The sequence below is a fragment of the Phyllosticta citribraziliensis genome (assembly GCF_038025025.1).
Source record: "Phyllosticta citribraziliensis strain CPC 17464 chromosome Unknown J3D65scaffold_4, whole genome shotgun sequence".
In the NCBI taxonomy this organism is placed as follows: domain Eukaryota; kingdom Fungi; phylum Ascomycota; class Dothideomycetes; order Botryosphaeriales; family Phyllostictaceae; genus Phyllosticta; species Phyllosticta citribraziliensis.
Window position 1 is genome coordinate 1,119,967 of NW_027117341.1, and position 18,958 is coordinate 1,138,924.

Here is an 18,958-nt window from a genome sequence, read left to right on the forward strand (position 1 = left end):
CGGGCGACTACAGGCCGCCATGGAGCGCGGCGCGCTCGGCATGTGATCCTGGGGCTCCCACATCCATCTCCACACGACACTCTCCACTCTCACTCCACCACGGCTCGTCGTCAAACTTCTCCCACTGCACGTCAAACATGACGGCTTCCTTCCCGTGGCACATTGGCGTCTTTGACGCTCATTGTCACCCCACCGACACCATGTCGTCCATTGCCGCCGTCCCCGACATGAAGGCTAGGGCTCTGACCGTCATGGCCACTAGAGCACAGGACCAGCAGCTCGTCGCCAATGTCGCCGACGACCTCGGCATCAAGTCGCACCGCGTAGACTCGTGGGGATCGAAAGAGCGCATCGTCCCCAGCTTTGGCTGGCACCCGTGGTTTGCCTATCAAATGTTCGATGAGGCCGAGTACGGTGGCAAGCAAACTCTGGACGACGACGCCAAAGTCTCGCACTACAAGCAAGTCCTCTCTCCCGCACCCGATGACTGCAACTTCATCTCGAGTCTTCCCGACCCAATTCCTTTTTCCGTGTTTCTGGCGCAGACAAGACAACATCTCGAGCGCTTCCCTCTAGCACTGGTGGGCGAAATTGGCTTGGACAAGTCTTTTAGAATTCCTCAGCCGCCGCTTCATGAGCACCATGAAACCCGCGACAGCTCCTTGACGCCAGGTGGACGAGAAGGGCGACGTCTGTCGCCGCACTGCGTCTCCCTGGAGCATCAGAAAGTCATCTTGACGGCGCAGCTCAATCTGGCCGGCCAACTAAGGCGCGCCGTTTCTGTTCACGGTGTGCAGGCGCATGGGGTGCTCTTTGAAACTTTGAGAGCGACCTGGAAGGGCCATGAGCGGAAACCGATGAGCAAGCGGGAAAGGAAGAGACGAGGCATCTCTGCCGAAGAAGCAGCTGATGAACGAGACGACTCTCCCAAGCCCTATCCTCCTCGCATCTGCCTTCACTCGTATTCTGGTCACCCGTCGTCGCTTTCGCAGTACTTTGATGCCTCGGTGCCGGCAGATGTCTACGTTTCTTTCTCTACTGCCATCAATTACTCGGACAGAGCGGCTTCTACCACGTCTCAGTCCATCAAGGTAGTGCCAGACGACCGAGTGCTTGTCGAGAGCGATCTCCACATTGCTGGGGAGGACATGGACAAGTACTTGGAGGACGTGATCCGCAGGGTCTGCGACATTAAGGAATGGTCTCTCGAGGAAGGCGTCCAGCGGTTGCGGAGCAACTGGGAGCGGTTCGCCTTTGGCGGGGAGCGTCGATAGACATCCATTGCTATGAAATCGACATGTAGAAGTAAGCCTTGAGGATGCAGAAGCCAAGCGGCATCTGGGTCTTTTTGTTCCTGCAGGATGAGACCCTGAAAACATGATGATTTTGCAGAAAAAAGTCGTGGTTGGTTCCTTGACCGGCGCGCGAGTCAGTCGGCATGAGCGGTGAGATCATGGTCGAACAGCATCGCGCCGTCCCGTCCCACAGAGGGAGCCTCCACTAGCTAGTAAACAGGCTCATCATGCGCCCACGACAATTCTGCAACTACATGCAGCCATATCCTCGCAACCATGGACCACGGCTTCAAAGCCTGGAATGATACCTCTGACTGGCACGATCTTGTCGGTACCAGACGCCCCCGCGACATATCCATCCAAATCGGCCTCTCCGTCGCTCTCGGAGCCACCGCTTTCATCGCCTTTTGCGTGAGTCACGGCTCCATCGCTCGGTGGAAGCTTTCGACATCGCTGACCGTCGCAGATTCTTCGTCCAAGATGGGAGGGCTTGTATGCCGCGCGCAAGAAGCATAACGACGAAGACACTGCACTCCCCGAACTCCCCAAGACCCTGTTTGGATGGATACCCGCGCTGTGGAAGATTACGGACCAGCAGGTCCTCGCGTCTGCTGGTCTAGACGCCTTTGTCGTGAGTATTTCAGCTGCTGTTGTGGCTTCTCTCTGACGTGTGAACCAGTTCCTCGCCTTCTTCAAAATGGCCATCAAGTTTCTGACCATCACCCTCTTCTTTTCGCTCGTCGTGATCAAACCTGTACACGACCAGTTCCCCGACACGAGCAAGAAAAAGTTGAAGAATAACGGCACAACCGACGCCACCGACGACTTTGAACTGCGGAAACGGCACACACCGGCCAACATCACGCTGGACGGGCTATGGATGGTCGAGGACTACTACTCGTATTTGGAAGCGTCAACAGACTACCTGTGGATGTATCTGGTCTTTGCATACCTCTTTACCGGACTGGCCCTTTACATGATTGTCTCCGAAACGAGGAAGATTATTGAAATTCGCCAAGAGTATCTGGGAAGCCAGGCGACCATTACCGACCGGACCATCCGTCTATCTGGCATACCTCCCGAGTTGCGGTCTGAGCACAAGATCAAGGAATTCGTCGAAGAACTGGAGATTGGAGACGTGGAGAGCGTAACCCTTTGCCGAAACTGGAAGCCACTGGATGACCTGATCGAGAAGAGACTGTTCACGCTTAGGAAATTGGAAGAGGCCTGGACGGTGCATTTGGGTCAACGGCGAGTGGAGCGCAGTCTCGAATCTCTACCCGTTTCCCAACCTGCTCCCCCGGGCCCCGTTGTGGAAAGCCACGCTGACAGCGAAAGCAGTCACCTCTTGGGAGGCCACAGGCGCCGCATGTCGTCCCCATATGCTAGAAGCAGACCCTCGGTCAAGATTTGGTACGGGCGCTTCAAGGTGTGGTACCGCAACGTGGACGCCATCGACTTTTACGAGGAAAAGCTGCGTCGTCTGGACGAACAAATCAAGGACTTGCGTAGGAGGGAGTTTGAACCAAGACCTCTTGCCTTTGTCACCATGGACAGCGTTGCCAGTTGTCAAATGGCCGTTCAAGCCGTTCTAGACCCATCTCCTTTGCAGCTTCTGGCAAACACGAGTCCCGCGCCGGGCGACGTCGTTTGGCCCAATACCTACATGCCCCGCCGCGAGAGGATGATTCGAGCATGGGCGATTACCATTCTTATCACGATACTCACCGTGATCTGGACGTCTCTTTTGGTACCGGTTGCCGGTGCCTTGAGCATCGAGTCCATTGGCAAGGTTTTCCCTGGCCTCGCAAAAGCCCTCCAGAGCCAACAAACCCTTCGGTCCATTGTCTCTACGCAGCTGCCGACCCTCATCGTTTCGCTCTTGAACGTTGCAGTTCCCTATCTGTACGACTGGTTGTCGAACAAGCAAGGAATGATTGGGCAGGGCGACGTGGAGCTTTCGGTCATTTCCAAAAACTTCTTTTTCGTCTTCTTCAACTTCTTCATCGTCTTTACGATTTTGGGGACCGCCTCGGGGTTCTATGACCTCTTTAAGAATATTGGCGAGCAACTGAAGGATGCGACCAAGATCACCCACGCCTTGGCCACAGCTCTGCAGTCGCTGTTGAACTTTTACACCAACTTCGTCATCCTTCAGGGAGTCGGCCTGTTCCCATTCCGTCTGCTGGAGTTTGGAGCCGTGGTTCTGTACCCTCTTGGATTGATTGGAGCCAAAACTCCACGGGGTAAGTCTCGGAGCGAGCTTTCCATTGCAGTTTGCTAACATTCACAGACTACGCTGAACTGGTCCAACCACCCGTCTTTAGCTACGGCTTCTTCCTGCCCAACACGATCCTCATCTTCATCATTTGCATAGTGTACAGTGTCCTCCGCTCGTCGTGGATGGTCCTCCTGGCCGGTCTTATTTATTTCGTGATTGGGCACTTTGTGCACAAATACCAACTGCTTTACGCCATGGACCACCGGCAGCACTCGACCGGACGCGGCTGGCTGATGATTTGCGACCGTGTCATTGTTGGATTGATTCTCTTCCAATTGACCATGGCCGGTCAGCTTGCGCTCAAACAGGCTTTCTGGCGTTCAGTCTGTCTGGCCCCGCTCCTTATTGCCACGCTTTGGTTCTGGCACATTTACTCCAACTCGTACCGACCACTGATGAAATTCATCGCGCTGAAGAGCTTGCGTCGAGCCGAGCGGACAGACCATAGCCTTCACCATTTCTTTGGGCATCGCCACGACCAAAGCCCGACTGTCGATGAGGTGCAGGAGCGCGGCCAGGAATATGTCAACCCCAGTCTCATCATGCCGTAAGTTGCAGTCACCCTGTACACGAAGTGCCAGTGCTAACCAAGGCGCAGGCTCGAAGACGTATGGATTGCCGACAAGAACGCGAGGGCCGTGGCCCAGAGCAATGGACACGGAAACGGAAACAGCTCGAGGTCTAGCAGCGGCAGCAGCCGTCTCCAGCGTCTTTTCCGCCGCGGCCATCACGGTTGATAGTTGTCGCTGTCCTTTTGTATCATCATGACGCTAGCCCGCTGTACAAATAGTCGTGCGCGTTCCATATACCCCTTTTGTCCGTTGCGTGTACTCATCGTTTGGCGAGGTTTACCTGCCTTGGATGCGTGCCCATAGCAATTTACGTCTTTCCAGAGTATATCCTCCAAAGTATCTCCGTGGAAGTGCATCTGCGTGGAGATGCTGCTTTCGACTTGTGTTGTGAAGGAGGTGATGCTGACCATGAGTATTTTTGTAACGGGGTTGGTGAGTGGGTAGCCTGGGAAGATAGTCGTTGTCTGTTTCCCTCCTCGAGTTTGTAGAGACTTGGAGCTGTCGAGTTGACAGGTTAGCTGTTGGTGTCTGGTGTTGAGCAATATCCGCTCTCGAAGTTGTCTGCTTACCTCACCTCAGGTCGATGTCGCCAGAGGCCACTCATCGGTCCACGGTCATAAAAGCCTCCATGCCATTGGACCGTTCAGACTCGCTTCCGCGGCAGTGGCCCTGGAAGTCACTGGCGCCCAGAGCATCGGGAGTTAAGCTGGAGAGACCTGGGGAATATTGGGATTCAAGCACGTGATGTGCTTCGCCTACCGGCTCACCTCCCGTCCCCCAGGCTTTAAAACCCCGACCGAGACCTACAGCACGTCAACTCACCTCCTACACGCTTGAATTGACTCTCAACAACGTGGCGGCGAGCTCAACCCCCTCAAAATAGGTAAGAGAATTCCTCACACTCACTGAGCTCTCACCCCCTCTAACCATCCTTAACAGATCCGCCTTTCTACGTCCCACCCTCCCGAAACCTACCATTAAAAGCGACCATCATGTCTTCCTGGTACCCTCCAAACCAGCTGAACAACGGTCGCCAGATGGCGCCTTTGCAGCCGACACAAATGCGTATGCCTTCTCACTGTGCGCTCCCAGCACCATCACTCACACCCATGCAGGCCCCTACAGGTTTCAAGGCTCTGAACGCGAAGACCTCGTCTCTAGGCTTGAAGCCCTTGTGCTTAGCCACACCGACCCTGCTGCGCGCGCGTTGGACTCCTCCCAGGCTGCGCGCGCGTTCGACTCCTCCCAGGCTGCGCACGCGGTCGACTCCTCCCAGGCTGCGCGCATGTTCGACTCCTCCCAAGCTGCGCGCGCGTTCGACTCCTCCCGGGCTGCGCGCGTCTTCGACTCCTCCCCAACGGCACGCAACTTGTATGCCTACTCTCTCTATCACCATCATCAGCAGCAGCCCATGTACCAGCAGCAGCAATATGCGCAGCCCATCGGTTCCATCGGCCACCCCTGTGGCCCCATCAGCCCGCCTACTGGTTCCATCGGTCACCCTTCTGGCCCTATCAGTCAGCCCACTGGTCTCATTCACCCTCCTCGGCAGCTCAGCTCTACATCGGCCGCTCCGCTCTACGCGTCCGCCGCGTCTTCCGCCCAGTACATCCCCAATGCTGCCTCTTCCGCTGCTGCTGTCGACGCTTCGATTGCCGCTGCCACTGCCGCAAGCTACCAGCGCCGCCACATCATCAAGTGCGGCCGCTGCTACGGAGAGATGAAGCCCAGCGTCTCGTTCCACGGCTGGCTCGGCCACTGCGCTCACGGCCGCACCTTTGCGCCCAAGGAGCTCGACTACCAGATCTGCAACTGCAACCTGGCTTTCATGACGGCCTACGAGATGGAGAACCACTTGCGCACCCACGGCTGCTACGAACCGCGTCGTTGACCGTGCATGGAGATGTGCGTTCAAGGTTGAGATGTGCAAGGCCTTCTGGGCTCGACCCGCACGGGATTATGAGAAGACTGACTTTGCTACTGAGCTTGTGGAGCTGAACGTTCGAGAACATGTGGTGCGAAATGGTCTACTGGTCATCAAGGAGTAATGTGGCGCTCTGTTTGCTTCAAGGGTCTACTGGTCGTCAGGGAGTAATGCGGCGCTCTGTTTGCTTCAAGGTTCTGCTGGTCGTCAGGGAGTAATGTGGCGCTCTGTTTGCTTCAAGGGATATGTGGGTGGCATTGCTCGGATTGGAAAAGGATTTGCTCAATATGGCGTACGAAAAGGTCGGCTCAAGATACAGAGATGCAGAGATACATCCTACCAATGCAAAGAAATCAACCCAATCCAGAGCAACATGCTCTACCGCGCCCCAGTCCACCACTTGTTTGAGAAGAAGAGGGAAATGGAGCGGCGAGCCTTTGGTGATTTCAACACCTCCTCTACCACGGAGGAACATGATCTGCCCCTTCACTTCCTTGTGACTGCTGCGCTTGCCCAACTATTCCTACACATGGCCACCGGGCTTCCCTTTTGGGTTGGCCCTGCGCCGTGAGAAGAGGGAGTATATAATCATGCCATTCTACTTCTCTCTTCTCTTCTGCACCTCTCTTCTTCGCCAGCCTCCACGCCTCTCCTCCGCAACTCGCTTCTGCAACTCGCCTCTGCGCCTCTTTTCAGCAACTCTCTTCCAAGGCTTGCCGCTCGTCTGCATCTCGCCTTTGCGGCTCGCCTTCGCGGCCCTCTACCGCACCTCTTCGCCAAATCCCTTTGGGCATTCCTGCTCCGCGCCTCTTGCGCCGCATCTTTTCCACCAGCACATCTCAGATCATACTTTGTCTTTTCGAAATCCTTCGTCACGCTTCCTGCGGCATCACCTTCTCTCACCTTCGCGGTCAAGATCATTTGCTCAGCAACCTTCTACCGGAAGCCGGCCATTACAACACTCATTTCGCAGCATCCACGCCTCAAGATGAACGGCGCTCCCGCAAACGCTGGGCCTGGTGGCAATAACGCACTCAACGATGACTGCCGCGGCCAAAAGAGGCGAAGATTCGACGACGATGCTGCGCCTCAAGCTCCCCCCGTTGGCTGTCCCGTTGTCCGAGCCGCCAATGTCGTCGACCAAGCTCTTGCTCCTGAGAACCATAACCTTCACATTAACATTACTGGTCCATGTGATTTCGATACTGCAATGGGATCATATGCCATCATGAGTTGGGAGCTTGCATGCGGGCAGAAATCCGCCGAAGACAAGGAAGAAATTCGACAAGTCCTGAGCAGAAACGTGGGCTTCACATTCAACGCTGGTTTCGTCACGTTGGTATCCTTCTGGATGAACTTTTTCAAGATGAGAAGCTGGCATCGCATTGCTATCTGGGTACTAATGGAGGAGCCAAATCTTTTCGACATTCCCCGACAGGACTGCCGGCACCGCCTACCGGTCAATCCACGACCAGCATACTGCAACACCAATCTGCGCAGGTTGATCGATCAATTGAGTCGCGAGAATTACGACCACATGGTGAAGACTGGCAATTTGGACTCACCTCCCAGGACTGCCCTTTGCGCATCCATTGAAAAGGAAAACGCGCGCAGGAAAATCGAGTGGCACGAGAATTATCGAGTCTGGCGGTCTGGTTGGGTCTTCTACGACGACGAGCACAGATGCCAGGACTGCGACTTTGAAAATCAAAACCGCGGCTGAAAAGGCAGGGTTGGGAGTGGTCAGTACACGAGGATTGCATCATTCGGCTTGGATATGCCGACACTGGAGATTTGGACAATAAAAAGGTGATAGGGTCAAGGCTTGAGAAGCATACAGAGATTGAAGACCTCCAAGACGAAAAAAAGAGAGAGGAAAGGCTCGACTGGTACTTGGCACAGATCATTTGGGCCCAGGGGACTCAACGGGCTACGAATTGAAGACGGGGATTCACGACAGATCGAGCAAACTCAAAAGGGTTTACTCGAAGGAATTCTGGCATTTGGATGGCTTGGAAGCTCAACTTGCATGGGCAACGAAAACTTGGGACTTGGTTGGATGAATGGCGTTTTGGGACATTCAAAATGGGACACATGGGATCAAACGGACGACAAATGCTGAGGGAAAATTGGGACGGAAACCTCGGATTTGAGAGGCTCTGGTTGGTTGGAACTGGGCAATGGGGTGACAGAGGAGCTTGCTTGCTTGGGCACAACAAAAAAGGTCGGACTTGGGTCAGTGAACGGAGTTTTGGGACTTTCAAAAATTGGGTGGAGCAGACGAAAGGACATCAGGTAGATAGTCCTCACATTTCAAGAGCAATCAATGATTTCATTTGAGCAACGAGGGTCCTGGCGCTTGATGTGACCACGAAGCTGATTTAATTGAGTATTATGAATGCGCAGAGAAACTTTTGATTATGCTACCTGCCTCGAGTCGCGAGTGGAAAGAAAAGAAACCATAAGCCACTGTCCCTCGTGCCGTAATGGATACCGAATCCAAGGACCAAATCAATAAACCAATCAATCGCCCCTTTTTGCTTGGCCTTGTAGCGGCCAATGCATAACCATCTTTTCCAGAGTCGCTGTGTCGTCGACATGAAACCAGAGTGAAAAGAAAATGCCAACCCAGCAGCCGCTTTTGCTCGCCTGTCCAGAGATGTGTCAACTACCGAATTCTGCTATAGTCGCCGTGCCGCCGAATGAGAAGCAGGAGTGGAAATGGAAATGGAAATGGAAATGGAAATGGAAATGGAAATGGAAATGGAAATGGAAATGGAAATGGAAAAGAAGCTTGAGCCAATCATGCAGAGAGAAACCAACCCGTCGTCCGCTCTTTGCTCGCCTGTCCTGCCTGTGAAAATGTGCCATGTATCGAGCGCAACTTTTGCCGCTGCCGTCGTGCAGCCAGATTGAAAGCAGGGGGGAAGTATGTATGCAAAGGATTCCGCATCAATCGCGCAGAGTAAACCAATCCAGTCGTCGTGTATCATGCGCCTTTGCAATGGGGCGTCCCGGCATCAACTTTTGTTGGAGTGCTGTGAAGTCGTTCTGATATGGGAAGAGAGACGTATGATAGGAAATGACAGCCGTGCATGCAGCAAAAAGGCCGATTGGCCATCGATCTCGTTTGGCTGTCCTGTGTTGTGTATTGTGTCCGATTTTTGCTCTAGATGCTGTATTGTCGAAGAGCGATGAAAAGGAGAAATAACAAACGCCCACCAGTCGTAGTAAAAGTGTCCAAGGAAATGCCCATTTTATGCTCGCTTTTTCCGCGACATATCGCCAAGGTCGTCATGGACCTGCCCTGTATGTTCGGACTCGAGATCGGACAGAAAGGAACTCCAGTGGAGTAATGTCGAACCAGCTGAAAGAAACTCAGTGCTTGTTCGACCGCCTCTGCAGTGTGTCGGATAGCCTCGAGATCTGCTTGCTTCTGCTTGAGTTGGGAATTCGCCTTTGTTGCATGCCTAGATGATAGAATGCTGGGCATAGATCAAGTAGCTGTGTTGGTTGCTGAAGCCGCTTTAGTCCGTTGGGATTTCAACTTGAAGCCAGAGTCAACGAACTTTTCGAGACGCAAACTTTCTGTCTGGAGGTTTCCCAGGATGTGAAATCCCTCATTAATTTGAGCTCAAGTTTGTAGTAAGCAAGAAGCTTGTTGATGCGCTCTTCAACAAGGTCCGTGTCGTCTGTTAGGTATTGTCGGTCAAGTTTGACTAAACCCCATTGCTCTTCCAGCAACTCACTGCTTTGTGTAGCCGTAGCGGAATTCCAATAACTGTACTCCTCAACTGTGAGGGCTTTGAGAGGGTCGTAAAGTTATTCCCAGAACGGGTTCAAAACGTCATATTGATGTTTGCCCAATTTCTGGCACTGTTCCATCAACTTTTGGCTGCAGGCTCTGGCTACGTCCAGTCGCTCCAAAAGTTTCTCTCGATTTGCTGCTAATGTTGGCATGCAAGTCTGGTTGATCATGTCTTGGACGAGAAAAAGCACGCGTCCAACAGGACTTCGAAGCCCTTGGATAATTTCGAGGCATGGCATGAAGGAAGCGTATTGCACGCTTTTTTGAAGCATGTCGAAATTTCCATGAGGCTGTGAGGCGAAGGCCAAACGCACCAGGCTCACAATATCGTATTGCATCGGAGGAATATCCTCAAAGGTCGACAGGGGAGAGCCGTCAAAAACTTTGACCAACCTTTCGGGTTTGGTTTGCAAGAAGTTATTGATCCAGTCCAAAGTGTCTATGGTCGCATTGATGAGCGAGAAGAGCCGAAGTCGTAGGACCAAACAGACTTTGTTCCGGTTGAAGATATCGCGTGGACGTTCTGTCAGCACATTTTCGTCTGCTACTCTGCGCCTCTTCTCTGCAGTCTCGGGCTCCGAATCTGGTGAAAGTGATCTTTTGAGGGGTCTTTGAGTCGGGAAGATGAGTCTGTAAGCGAGTTCAAAATTCTTGTACGCGCTGTTCCTATCTTCCATGCTGTCGAGCTTGATGTCTTCGAAAGGCTCCACCAGAGATACATGTTTGGCAAGTTGGTCCGAGATTTCGAAAGCTTCCTTGCTAAGTGTGCCGGCATAGATTCTCCCCATGGCTCCGGACCCAGCATCAGAGCCATGCGACTCGTACCAGAGAGGCAGAACTCTAAAATGCCCAACAAAAATCCGTCGAAACTCGAGACAGGTGTAAAATAAACCTGTAGGATGATGGAAGTGAGCCATCTGAAAGCCTTGGCTTGAGTGATTGAGCCGTCGACAACCTGACGGCGAAAGAGGTGATGTGTGCTTGGTGAGACCAAGAGAGGTGAGATGCTTCGGGAGTTAATGGGCCAGAGGGCGGCTAACCACAGACTCAGACTCGGTTTTGGATTGGAGGTGAGAGAGCAGAGATAGCACAAGTGAACCGTGTGGAGGGGCGACTTCTGTAGTGTTGACCCGCCGGTCTCGATAGTGTTGTGATAGTGTCGACTCTCAGCGACCCAGGGAAGAATGCCGTGGAAGACTGGTGGTGAAGAGGAGGGGTAGCAAAGAGAGAGAGAGAAAGAGCGAGAGAGCGAGAGAGCGAGAGAGCGAGAGAGCGTGGAAAGTTGAAGGTTATGTGCCGCACCGGAAGGAAGCTATGTAGCCAGATTTGGAACTAACTCGATCTTCGATTCGTAGTTGAATAATCGCCCGTGATGCATCTTTTCTGCGTGGCTTGCCTGCGCAACACACGCTTGCACTGGATGCAGGAGACTCAATTCACTTCCACGACCCCAGCTAATTGAAGATGATTCCTCCATCCACCAAGAGAGTCTGCCCAGTGACGTAGTCACTATCTGGACCAGCCAGAAAGCTCACAGCTTTGCTCACATCCGTCGGTACACTCGTGCGTCCAAGCGCAATGTCGGCGGAGTACTTCTTTATGGTATCGCCCTTCTTGGCACCTGTTTCCTCGCCAAGTTTCTCGTCGATGAGGTCCCACATGCTGGTGCCAACGATGCCCGGCGCATATGCATTCGCGGTGATTTTGTGCTTCGCCATCTCCATGGCAAAGACCTGGGTCAGGCCGCGGACCGCAAACTTGGTCGCCGAGTAAGGTCCAAGCATCGCAAAGGGCTTGAAAGAGACGATACTGGAGTATCCAGGGTGAGCGCCTGCACATTTGGGGCTCTGATGGGATGTGCGTACCTGGCAGCACCAATCAATTTGCCTCCGCTACCTTGCGAGATCATCTGCTTTGCAGCGGTAGAATAGCAGTTGAAAGCACCAAAGACGTTGATCTCGAATATTTTCCGCAGCTCGTCAGGCGTCGTCTGGAGCAGCGGCTTTACCTGGGCGATTCCAGCATTGGCAACCATGGTGTTGAGAGGACCGAGCTCTTTTACGGATGTTTGGACAATGTTTTCCACTTCCTCCAGTCTTGAGACATCTCCCAAGCATACCGTGGCCTTTCGCCCAAGCTCTTTGATTTCCGATACCAATTGCTCTGCCTCGTCTTTGTTGGCAGGAATGTCGTTGACACCCACGTCGTAGCCATCTTGAGCAAGCCGGAGTGCGATGGCTTTGCCGCTGCAAACAGTCAAACCTTGCAATATGGTGCTCATTGGAGATCTTACATCCCCCTGGCAGAGCCGGTCACGATCGCTGTCTTACGTTGCTGCTCTGGGACGCCTATGACGGAGCGGGTGTATTTGGGACCAGCAACAGGGGCCCTATACGCCGAAGGCAGCGCGTTTGAATATCCGAGCAAGTTGCGAAGTCCCGAACGAGCTGCCATGATGCGTTTGACGACGGATTTTGAAAGAGAAGGAGAAAGAGAAGATCTGTGGCTGGAACATGGTAACGAGAGACTTCGGAGGTTTTTGATGCAGCGCTTCAACAGCTAGTCACTCCATCTCGGGGACTACAACACCGGGAATGCGGAGTCGACACGGTATGGGGTAAGGAAGGGTGTCCTGGTGTGGGGACGAGGATATGCCATTGACGAATCATGGAGGCATCGGACATGCGGAGACATGGCAAAGCAATGCTCAAAAACAAGGCTGAGCTGCAGGAGCAAGGTCACGAAGGGCTGGAGAAAACGAGGGGAAGTTGAGCGTCAAGGGTTACCCAAAAAAGCAAATCCTACACGCGGGGGAGACTGACTAAGCGGTGTTGACATTTTGCCGCAGACACGTCCACCACCATCGACCAAGCACACACGTCATGTCGCGCCCCAGTAGCATGATGGCACAACGCAACCTCACCCTGACCGAAGAGCTGGAAAGGCTGGAGCAGTCCATTACGCTCACGCTTCAAGGTGCGCAGTCTTGTCCTGTTCATGCAGTATTCGGCTAATGACGACACAGAAATCGACCACAACTTTAGTCGCGCCCATCGCATCGTTACTGGAAGCATTCTCCCAATCGTCGAAGGATACGCGAAGCATTCTGAAGCTGTATGGGAGGGATCAAAAGTATGGAATCTCGACATCTACTTGGGCAAAAGGGTCTGACATACGATACAGTTTTGGAAGCAATTCTTCGAAGCCAGCGCAAACGTTTCTCTGTCCGGCTACGAAGAGCCTTCAGGAGGCGAAGACACCACTATTCAGCATGACGAAATGACGCAAGAATCCTCATACGATGAAAGCCCATCAGTCCGCGACACCACCATCCATTCGAATGCCGATCGTACCAGCAAATTCGACGACAGCGCAGACCTCGAGGCTGACGACTCGATTCTCTCCTCTCCCTCCCTTACAAAGACTCCCCGCAACCCGCCCACCATGACCGCAGCCGCATTCGCCGATTACGGCTCTCCATACGAAGCTCTCAGACGGGAACTCCGCGGCGGCGACGGCGATACCAAGCAGGAGGGCAGCGCCAAACAAGCGGAGAATGACACCGATGGATTCTCTTCTGACGGCGCTGGAGACTTGGACGAAGGCACCGTCATGAATCTTCCAACAACCCCTGGCAGACCTTCGACCTCGGGGCTTCCGGACATGTCGATGACGCCCCAGTCCTCGCCTTTCGATCAACACACACAAACACACCGGCCAACAGGGAACCAGGACCCGCTGCTGCACCGCATGTTGGACAGGACATATCGTATCGCAGCGACGCCGCACACGGCCCGCAAGAACCAGCAGTCGCAACAGCAGCAGCGGCGTCCTGACGCGACCCCAGGAACCGCAAACCGCACGAGACGCCTGACCGCGCTGGACTCGAGCCCTCTCTCATCGCCCGAGGGTGCAGCGCCTCAGTTACGCGCAGAAATGTTTTCTTCCCCCATGAAGTCTCCTGTGAAGACGCCGCGCACACCCGGCGTCAGCGTGCTGCACCAACAACGACAACAGCACCACACCCCAGGCACCGCCGCCGCAAGCAGCAGCAAGGGCAAAGGCAAAGCAAGCGAGCAGCCGGTCGAGCGCACCCTCGACTTCACGCGCGACGACCTCGTGACATGGGACTCGGACAGCGAGGATGGCACGCAGGCCATGAGCCCGCCGAAGACGCTCCAATTCCACGTGCCGCAGAGCCGGCTGCTACAGACGCCGGCGCGCGAGGCCAGTCGGCGCATCGTCGAGGACCTGCTGCTGACGGCGGGCGGCGGCGATGCGTTGACGGATTCGAATGTTGGCGTGGGCGAGGTCAGCCCGAGCGTGGTGAGGAGACATGAGATGCTTGATGATAGCTTTTGAGCGGCGTGTTGTCCACATTGCGTGCATAGAGGCGGCTGCCTGATTCGTGACGAAGTCGATATACCCGGGGCAGTCCGTCGTTTTCTAGAGAACCACATAGACTCACCAACCAAATTTCCTTCCAAACCCGAAAAAGCGCAAGAACGCTGACCCTCCGTGCGCTTACTCGTGCTGTCCGATTTGGCTCGCTTGCGTGGATGCACGCGGCTGACCTGTCAACAAGTCAGGCCGAGCGAGCGGCGTAGGGCTGGCAGGCTGTCACTTTCACATGTCAAACTCGCCAGCCAGCCAGCTGGAAGCTCCGTCTGACATCGGAGCATCCCACAGCGCGCGCACGTCAAAAAGCTACACGTACATGGACCTACCGTAGAAAAATTCAGGTACCTGCCGCGTGACAGCCAGCGCGCCCCGCGTCCCGTTCGCGCGAGCAATCACAAAACACACAGCGTTGGCAAAATGGAACGGACGCAAATTATTTCAAAGCGGCTCTGCATGCCGCGCGATTCTGGTAATACTGTACATCTAAAAGTGTAGGTAAATAGATAGATCGATGCGTCGCCCAGCTCTCCCTCTTCTAGATATCTGGCCAAAGCAAATCAAGTGCCCAGCAGCAGACGACAAACAGATCCAACAACTCGCATCAAACAAGGGTCAACCGGTAGGATGAGGGGGTAACCGAAGGACAGAGGGGACGAAAGATCATGAAGCGCAGAAAACGGACTGCGAGGGGTGGCGAGAAATTTGAGGTGTGTGCGGGGGTGGGTGTCTGGTTGCAGGGAAGGGGAGGAAAGATCTACAACTTCGCCTTGGTTTCGAGAGTAGGCACCATGAGATCTCTGATGTCGCCGGCGGCCTCGTTGAGGTAGAAAGACATGCGGTCCGAGCCGAGGTGCTTGGAGACGACGTTGAACTGGATGCTGTTTTCGTTGATCATGTAGGCAATACTGCGGCATCACATTAGCTCCGCGTGCTCACCGAGACAGAATTAAAGAAAGACGCCAAACTTACCCCCACCCATCGTCGAAAACCTGGCTCCAGCCGTAGCCGTTGAAGTACTCGGAGCTCAGCTGGCTGGAGCTGATGAACCAGTGGCTCGAGTAGCTGAACGTCGGGTCCTTGTAGATGCTGGGCACCTCCTCTCCTTCCTTGAGACACTTCTTGAGGCCGAACAAGTGGCGGTCGACGCCGCGCCCGTCGCTGGCGTCGGTGATGTATGCGACGTGTGCGTTCAGCGCCTTGCGGAAGAGGTCGCGCGTCTGTTCCGGGCTCGCGCTCGCGTCGGCCATGGCGTTGCAGAAGGCTACGCTCTCGTCCGACACGGAGCGGCAGGTCTCTGTGCGGCCTTGCTGGAAGCGGCGCGTTGCTGCCGACTCGTACGTGGGTCGGTTCTTGCCGTAGAACTTGTGGTAGGCGAGTTGGATGATCATTTGCACGTAGGCGTCGGGGCTGCACTTGAACTTCTTGATCAGGCCCTTGCCGTAGCCCTGGTAGGCCTGTACACGGAGTTCGTGGGCACCAATCTGGCCCTCGAAGTGTTTTTGAGCCGCAGTGATATCATCTTGCAATTCCTTGTTGAGCTTGAAGTTGAGAGGCGTGGGGTCGGGAATGTTGGAGCGGATGGAGGGGTCGTCAAATGGGAGAGCGTTGGAGAAGATGAGCGCGCTGGCGTGGTCATTCAGGCGGTGCGTAGGAGTGCCATCCATCATGCTGTGCTCGCCCATGAAGCCAGAGGTGCCATTCTCGTTGATGATGAATTGGAGCGGCTTGTCGAACCAGCGGTTCGCGCCGTCGCCATGCCAGTAAGCGTGAGCGCGCTCTTCCAGAGTAATTGGGGAAGCATCGTCCAGGCAGACAACAAAGGATGCGGATTCAATGGCCTTGAGAATAGCCTCGTTGGACGGGTGGGCAGCAATGAGGCGCTCGCGGGCCTCGGTCCAGACATCGCGGTTTTGGCTGGTCAGGAGGCCGACGGGGGGCGCCTTTTCGGCCTTTTGGTAAATTCTCTTGAACTGCTGCTCCAGTTCTGACGTGTTGAGCTGCCTGCCGTCCAGCTCATGATCCACCTTGAAGAACTGGTTTTTCCTAATGACCACAATGTGCTTGTTGCCGGCGAAATCGTATTTCTGGGGGTAGTCGCTCGGCTTGGCGGGAATGCGGCAGCAGTTGAACATGAACTCGTAGCTCGACATGGCAATAGGAAGCTTCTTCATGTACTCGGGCTCCAGCGTCTTGGTGTCGACCAGCTTCTTGAACTCCAAAGCAGCGGTGGTCAGCGCCGCCGCCCGTTTTGTGGGGTCGCGGCGCTTGCGGTCATCCCGGTGCGAGTAAAAGTAGCTGACGTATGGAACCACAGGATCTCTGTAGGCCAGATACGCGGCCTCATTCCACCATTCGTAGATCCAGTTCTTGACGTTGGGGTCTTCTCTCCGCGCAATCAAGCGTTTCTGGAGAGTCTCGCCAGCACCGCCGGGCTGAACAAAGTCCTCGACAGCCTTCTTTGTGCTCTCAAACTCCTGAGTGTTCAGCAGCGGGTGGACGGACTTGAGGTATCGTTTCGCAGTCTCATCGAGGGTCGGTACAGGAAGGCGCGGCAGCGATTCTTCGAAGCGTAGCATAGGGCCCTTGGTCTTGTCCTCCTTGTAGCCTGTATTGCGGTTAGGACCCGAGTATTGGGGCTCGCAAGGGGAGAGAGCGAGGCGCACGTACCGGCCGGCAGAGTCGACTGTGTTCTAGCGGACGCCATGGTGATCAACTGCTCGGCGGTGGTCAGAATTCTGCGTCGCACAAAGTAGATCTGCAGATGCGGCCCGCGAAACAAACATACCGTGGGGGAGCGGGTGACGGGCTTGGACAGGGCTTGAGCGCGGAGAAGCGAGGTGGAGTTGGGGCGAGCCCGGCTCAGAGCATTAAACATATCTCTGATGGCAGGCGGATTGAGCAGACGGTCGACGAGCGGTGTAAATTAGTATGGCCGTTCTGAAAAGACCCTCGGTCAGCGGGAAGAAGGACGGCGGCCATGCCGGTGGGAGCAAGCAAGCTGCACCATGACGCCCTGGGGATGCCGAGGTCCAGCTGCCCCGCCCGATTGGCTGGCCCAACGCGCCCGCATGCGCACCCCAGACTGTTTGCTTACCTTCACTTCACTTGGGTCTCTCTGAATGCGGTCCTCTGCGTCTATCGCATCACTCACGCGGCGACGTCTCCTTTTTCAACTTGCTCCTCCACCAACACGCGCCACGATCTCGAAGCGCCATCCGGCTATCCCCCAGCTTTCGGCTCCCCACACATTCGTCAAAGCCCCACGGGCCGAGGGAAGCCCCACCTCGACCGCGGTCCGAAAATGGCAATGGGCAACTCGAGTACTGCATTTCGTATGTACAATTTAGTGGTGTAGAATCATCCGCCGACCTGCCGCCTCATCCACTCTTCTGGTGCCGTCGCTTTGCGCCCCAAAATCCATTCAAGCACCCCCGGATTTCCCAGAAGACCGCGTCTGTTGTAGAATAGGATCATCCTCTCCGGTTCATCTCGAGTTCGCGCGTCGACCTCGGTGGTGGCATACAACCGCTTGCACAACATATCGACCGACTCTTGAAAGGGGATGCGGGACACCTCGACGTCCTTTCCCAGGACTTTGGCTGCCATGGCGACTAGCGCCGAGTTGGGCATGGGCATAGTTGAGCACGCCGCATACTGGGCCATGTAGTGCTTCTCCCTCTCCTCGATGACTTTTGAAACTGCTTCTGCGAGGTCATCGAGCGCTGTGTAGGAAAACGAAACATTGGTATCCCAGAGTGCCGGAAAAACTGGCTTTTCTTGCTGCGCCAAATACTTGATGGGAAAGTTGTCCAAGAAAGTACTGGGCTGAAGAATTGTAAAGTTCAATCCAGACTCCATCAGATGTTCCTCGACGTGGTTCTTGCAGTCGTGATTCATCAACTTGCGCAATTGAGGACTAAGCACCGACGAGTAAATAAAGTGCTTGAATGTGCCCCGCTTGGCCTCCTCCACAGCGGCATCAACCATGAAGCAGCCCATCTCTTTCTCGCGCGGATGGAAGGAGGGCCCCACGTGGAAAACAGTTGCGACGCCGCACATGATGCGGCGCACATGGTCGACGTTGTCCAGACTCGCCCGAACAACCTCCGCTTCGGGGTATCGCGTCTTGAGACGTTCTTCGGAGGCCTGGCTGTTGACATGTAGGCGAAGGTGTCTCCATTTTCCCTGCAAGAGCGGCAAGAGAGATGAACATTGTTTTCCGCTGGCACAAACCAGTAGGAGCACGTCGTTGTCGTGGTCGACAGACATTTGGGGACGCAAGGATGAGATGAAAAGCTTGAGGTGACTTGCGCTTTTGGACATTGGCTTTCAGAACGCAGACGGAACTAGAAGGAGAAGACAGAGCCGACTGACGGCTCATAGGTCATCTCTTTGAAGACATCTCGGATCTGGTTAGCAGTTGGGGAACTTGAAGATCGTTGACTTCGGGATTCTTTTTCGTCGCGACGGAGGAAATCGCCGATGTGAGGTGATCACAGCAAAGACTTGAAAAGTCACGCTCCACCATGAACAAGATCCGAAGTCTGAGAGCGACAGCACGAAGGAGAAATAAATTCTTGTGTCGTCGTCTAGTGATGTAGCGGACGGACGGGCTGACGGCATGGGGACCGGGAAGATAGCTCCGAGATTTTTGCGCGAGCCCGCTAGCCCGACGCC

At 54.7% G+C, this 18,958-nt stretch overlaps 9 protein-coding genes across 9 annotated transcripts; 5 read left to right on the top strand and 4 right to left on the bottom strand.

Moving 5' to 3' along the window:
- The first annotated feature begins 87 nt into the window (after positions 1–87).
- On the top strand, positions 88–1,382 carry J3D65DRAFT_619197 (cut9 interacting protein-like protein Scn1). The gene has a single exon (XM_066799720.1). The coding sequence runs from the start codon at positions 138–140 to the stop codon at positions 1,272–1,274; it is 1,137 nt and encodes a 378-aa protein (XP_066656878.1). The 5' UTR covers positions 88–137; the 3' UTR covers positions 1,275–1,382.
- A 189-nt stretch (positions 1,383–1,571) lies between these two features.
- Positions 1,572–4,313, top strand: J3D65DRAFT_645078 (uncharacterized protein; the record flags this gene model as incomplete). The annotated part of the gene is made up of 5 exons (XM_066802190.1): positions 1,572–1,706; positions 1,762–1,926; positions 1,975–3,541; positions 3,589–4,123; positions 4,175–4,313. The coding sequence occupies 5 exons, from the start codon at positions 1,572–1,574 to the stop codon at positions 4,311–4,313; spliced, it is 2,541 nt and encodes an 846-aa protein (XP_066656879.1).
- Positions 4,314–4,918: 605 nt separating this feature from the next.
- J3D65DRAFT_286147 (uncharacterized protein) lies at positions 4,919–5,923 on the top strand. Its single transcript, XM_066795118.1, has 2 exons — positions 4,919–5,031; positions 5,088–5,923. Exon 2 carries the CDS (start codon positions 5,141–5,143, stop codon positions 5,870–5,872), a length of 732 nt encoding a protein of 243 aa, XP_066656880.1. The 5' UTR covers positions 4,919–5,031; positions 5,088–5,140; the 3' UTR covers positions 5,873–5,923.
- A 1,137-nt stretch (positions 5,924–7,060) lies between these two features.
- J3D65DRAFT_601680 (uncharacterized protein) lies at positions 7,061–7,795 on the top strand (the record flags this gene model as incomplete). Its single annotated transcript, XM_066798057.1, has 1 exon — positions 7,061–7,795. The coding sequence occupies one exon, from the start codon at positions 7,061–7,063 to the stop codon at positions 7,793–7,795; it is 735 nt and encodes a 244-aa protein (XP_066656881.1).
- Positions 7,796–9,729: 1,934 nt separating this feature from the next.
- On the bottom strand, positions 9,730–10,994 carry J3D65DRAFT_286223 (uncharacterized protein). The gene has a single exon (XM_066795119.1). It carries the CDS (start codon positions 10,795–10,797, stop codon positions 9,895–9,897), a length of 903 nt encoding a protein of 300 aa, XP_066656882.1. The 5' UTR covers positions 10,798–10,994; the 3' UTR covers positions 9,730–9,894.
- J3D65DRAFT_693196 (3-oxoacyl-reductase) lies at positions 10,995–12,334 on the bottom strand (the record flags this gene model as incomplete). The annotated part of the gene is made up of 3 exons (XM_066803954.1): positions 10,995–11,689; positions 11,746–12,126; positions 12,174–12,334. The coding sequence occupies 3 exons, from the start codon at positions 12,332–12,334 to the stop codon at positions 11,335–11,337; spliced, it is 897 nt and encodes a 298-aa protein (XP_066656883.1). The 3' UTR covers positions 10,995–11,334.
- A 428-nt stretch (positions 12,335–12,762) lies between these two features.
- On the top strand, positions 12,763–14,242 carry J3D65DRAFT_550299 (DASH complex subunit Ask1-domain-containing protein; the record flags this gene model as incomplete). The annotated part of the gene is made up of 3 exons (XM_066796994.1): positions 12,763–12,856; positions 12,906–13,012; positions 13,064–14,242. The coding sequence occupies 3 exons, from the start codon at positions 12,763–12,765 to the stop codon at positions 14,240–14,242; spliced, it is 1,380 nt and encodes a 459-aa protein (XP_066656884.1).
- A 793-nt stretch (positions 14,243–15,035) lies between these two features.
- Positions 15,036–17,633, bottom strand: J3D65DRAFT_693200 (acyltransferase ChoActase/COT/CPT; the record flags this gene model as incomplete). The annotated part of the gene is made up of 4 exons (XM_066803955.1): positions 17,067–17,633; positions 16,949–16,994; positions 15,251–16,886; positions 15,036–15,186 (listed from the first exon to the last, which is right to left on the bottom strand). The coding sequence occupies exons 1-4, from the start codon at positions 17,154–17,156 to the stop codon at positions 15,036–15,038; spliced, it is 1,923 nt and encodes a 640-aa protein (XP_066656885.1). The 5' UTR covers positions 17,157–17,633.
- A 5-nt stretch (positions 17,634–17,638) lies between these two features.
- Positions 17,639–18,550, bottom strand: J3D65DRAFT_601685 (uncharacterized protein; the record flags this gene model as incomplete). Its single annotated transcript, XM_066798058.1, has 1 exon — positions 17,639–18,550. One exon carries the CDS (start codon positions 18,548–18,550, stop codon positions 17,639–17,641), a length of 912 nt encoding a protein of 303 aa, XP_066656886.1.
- Between the last annotated feature and the right edge of the window lie 408 nt (positions 18,551–18,958).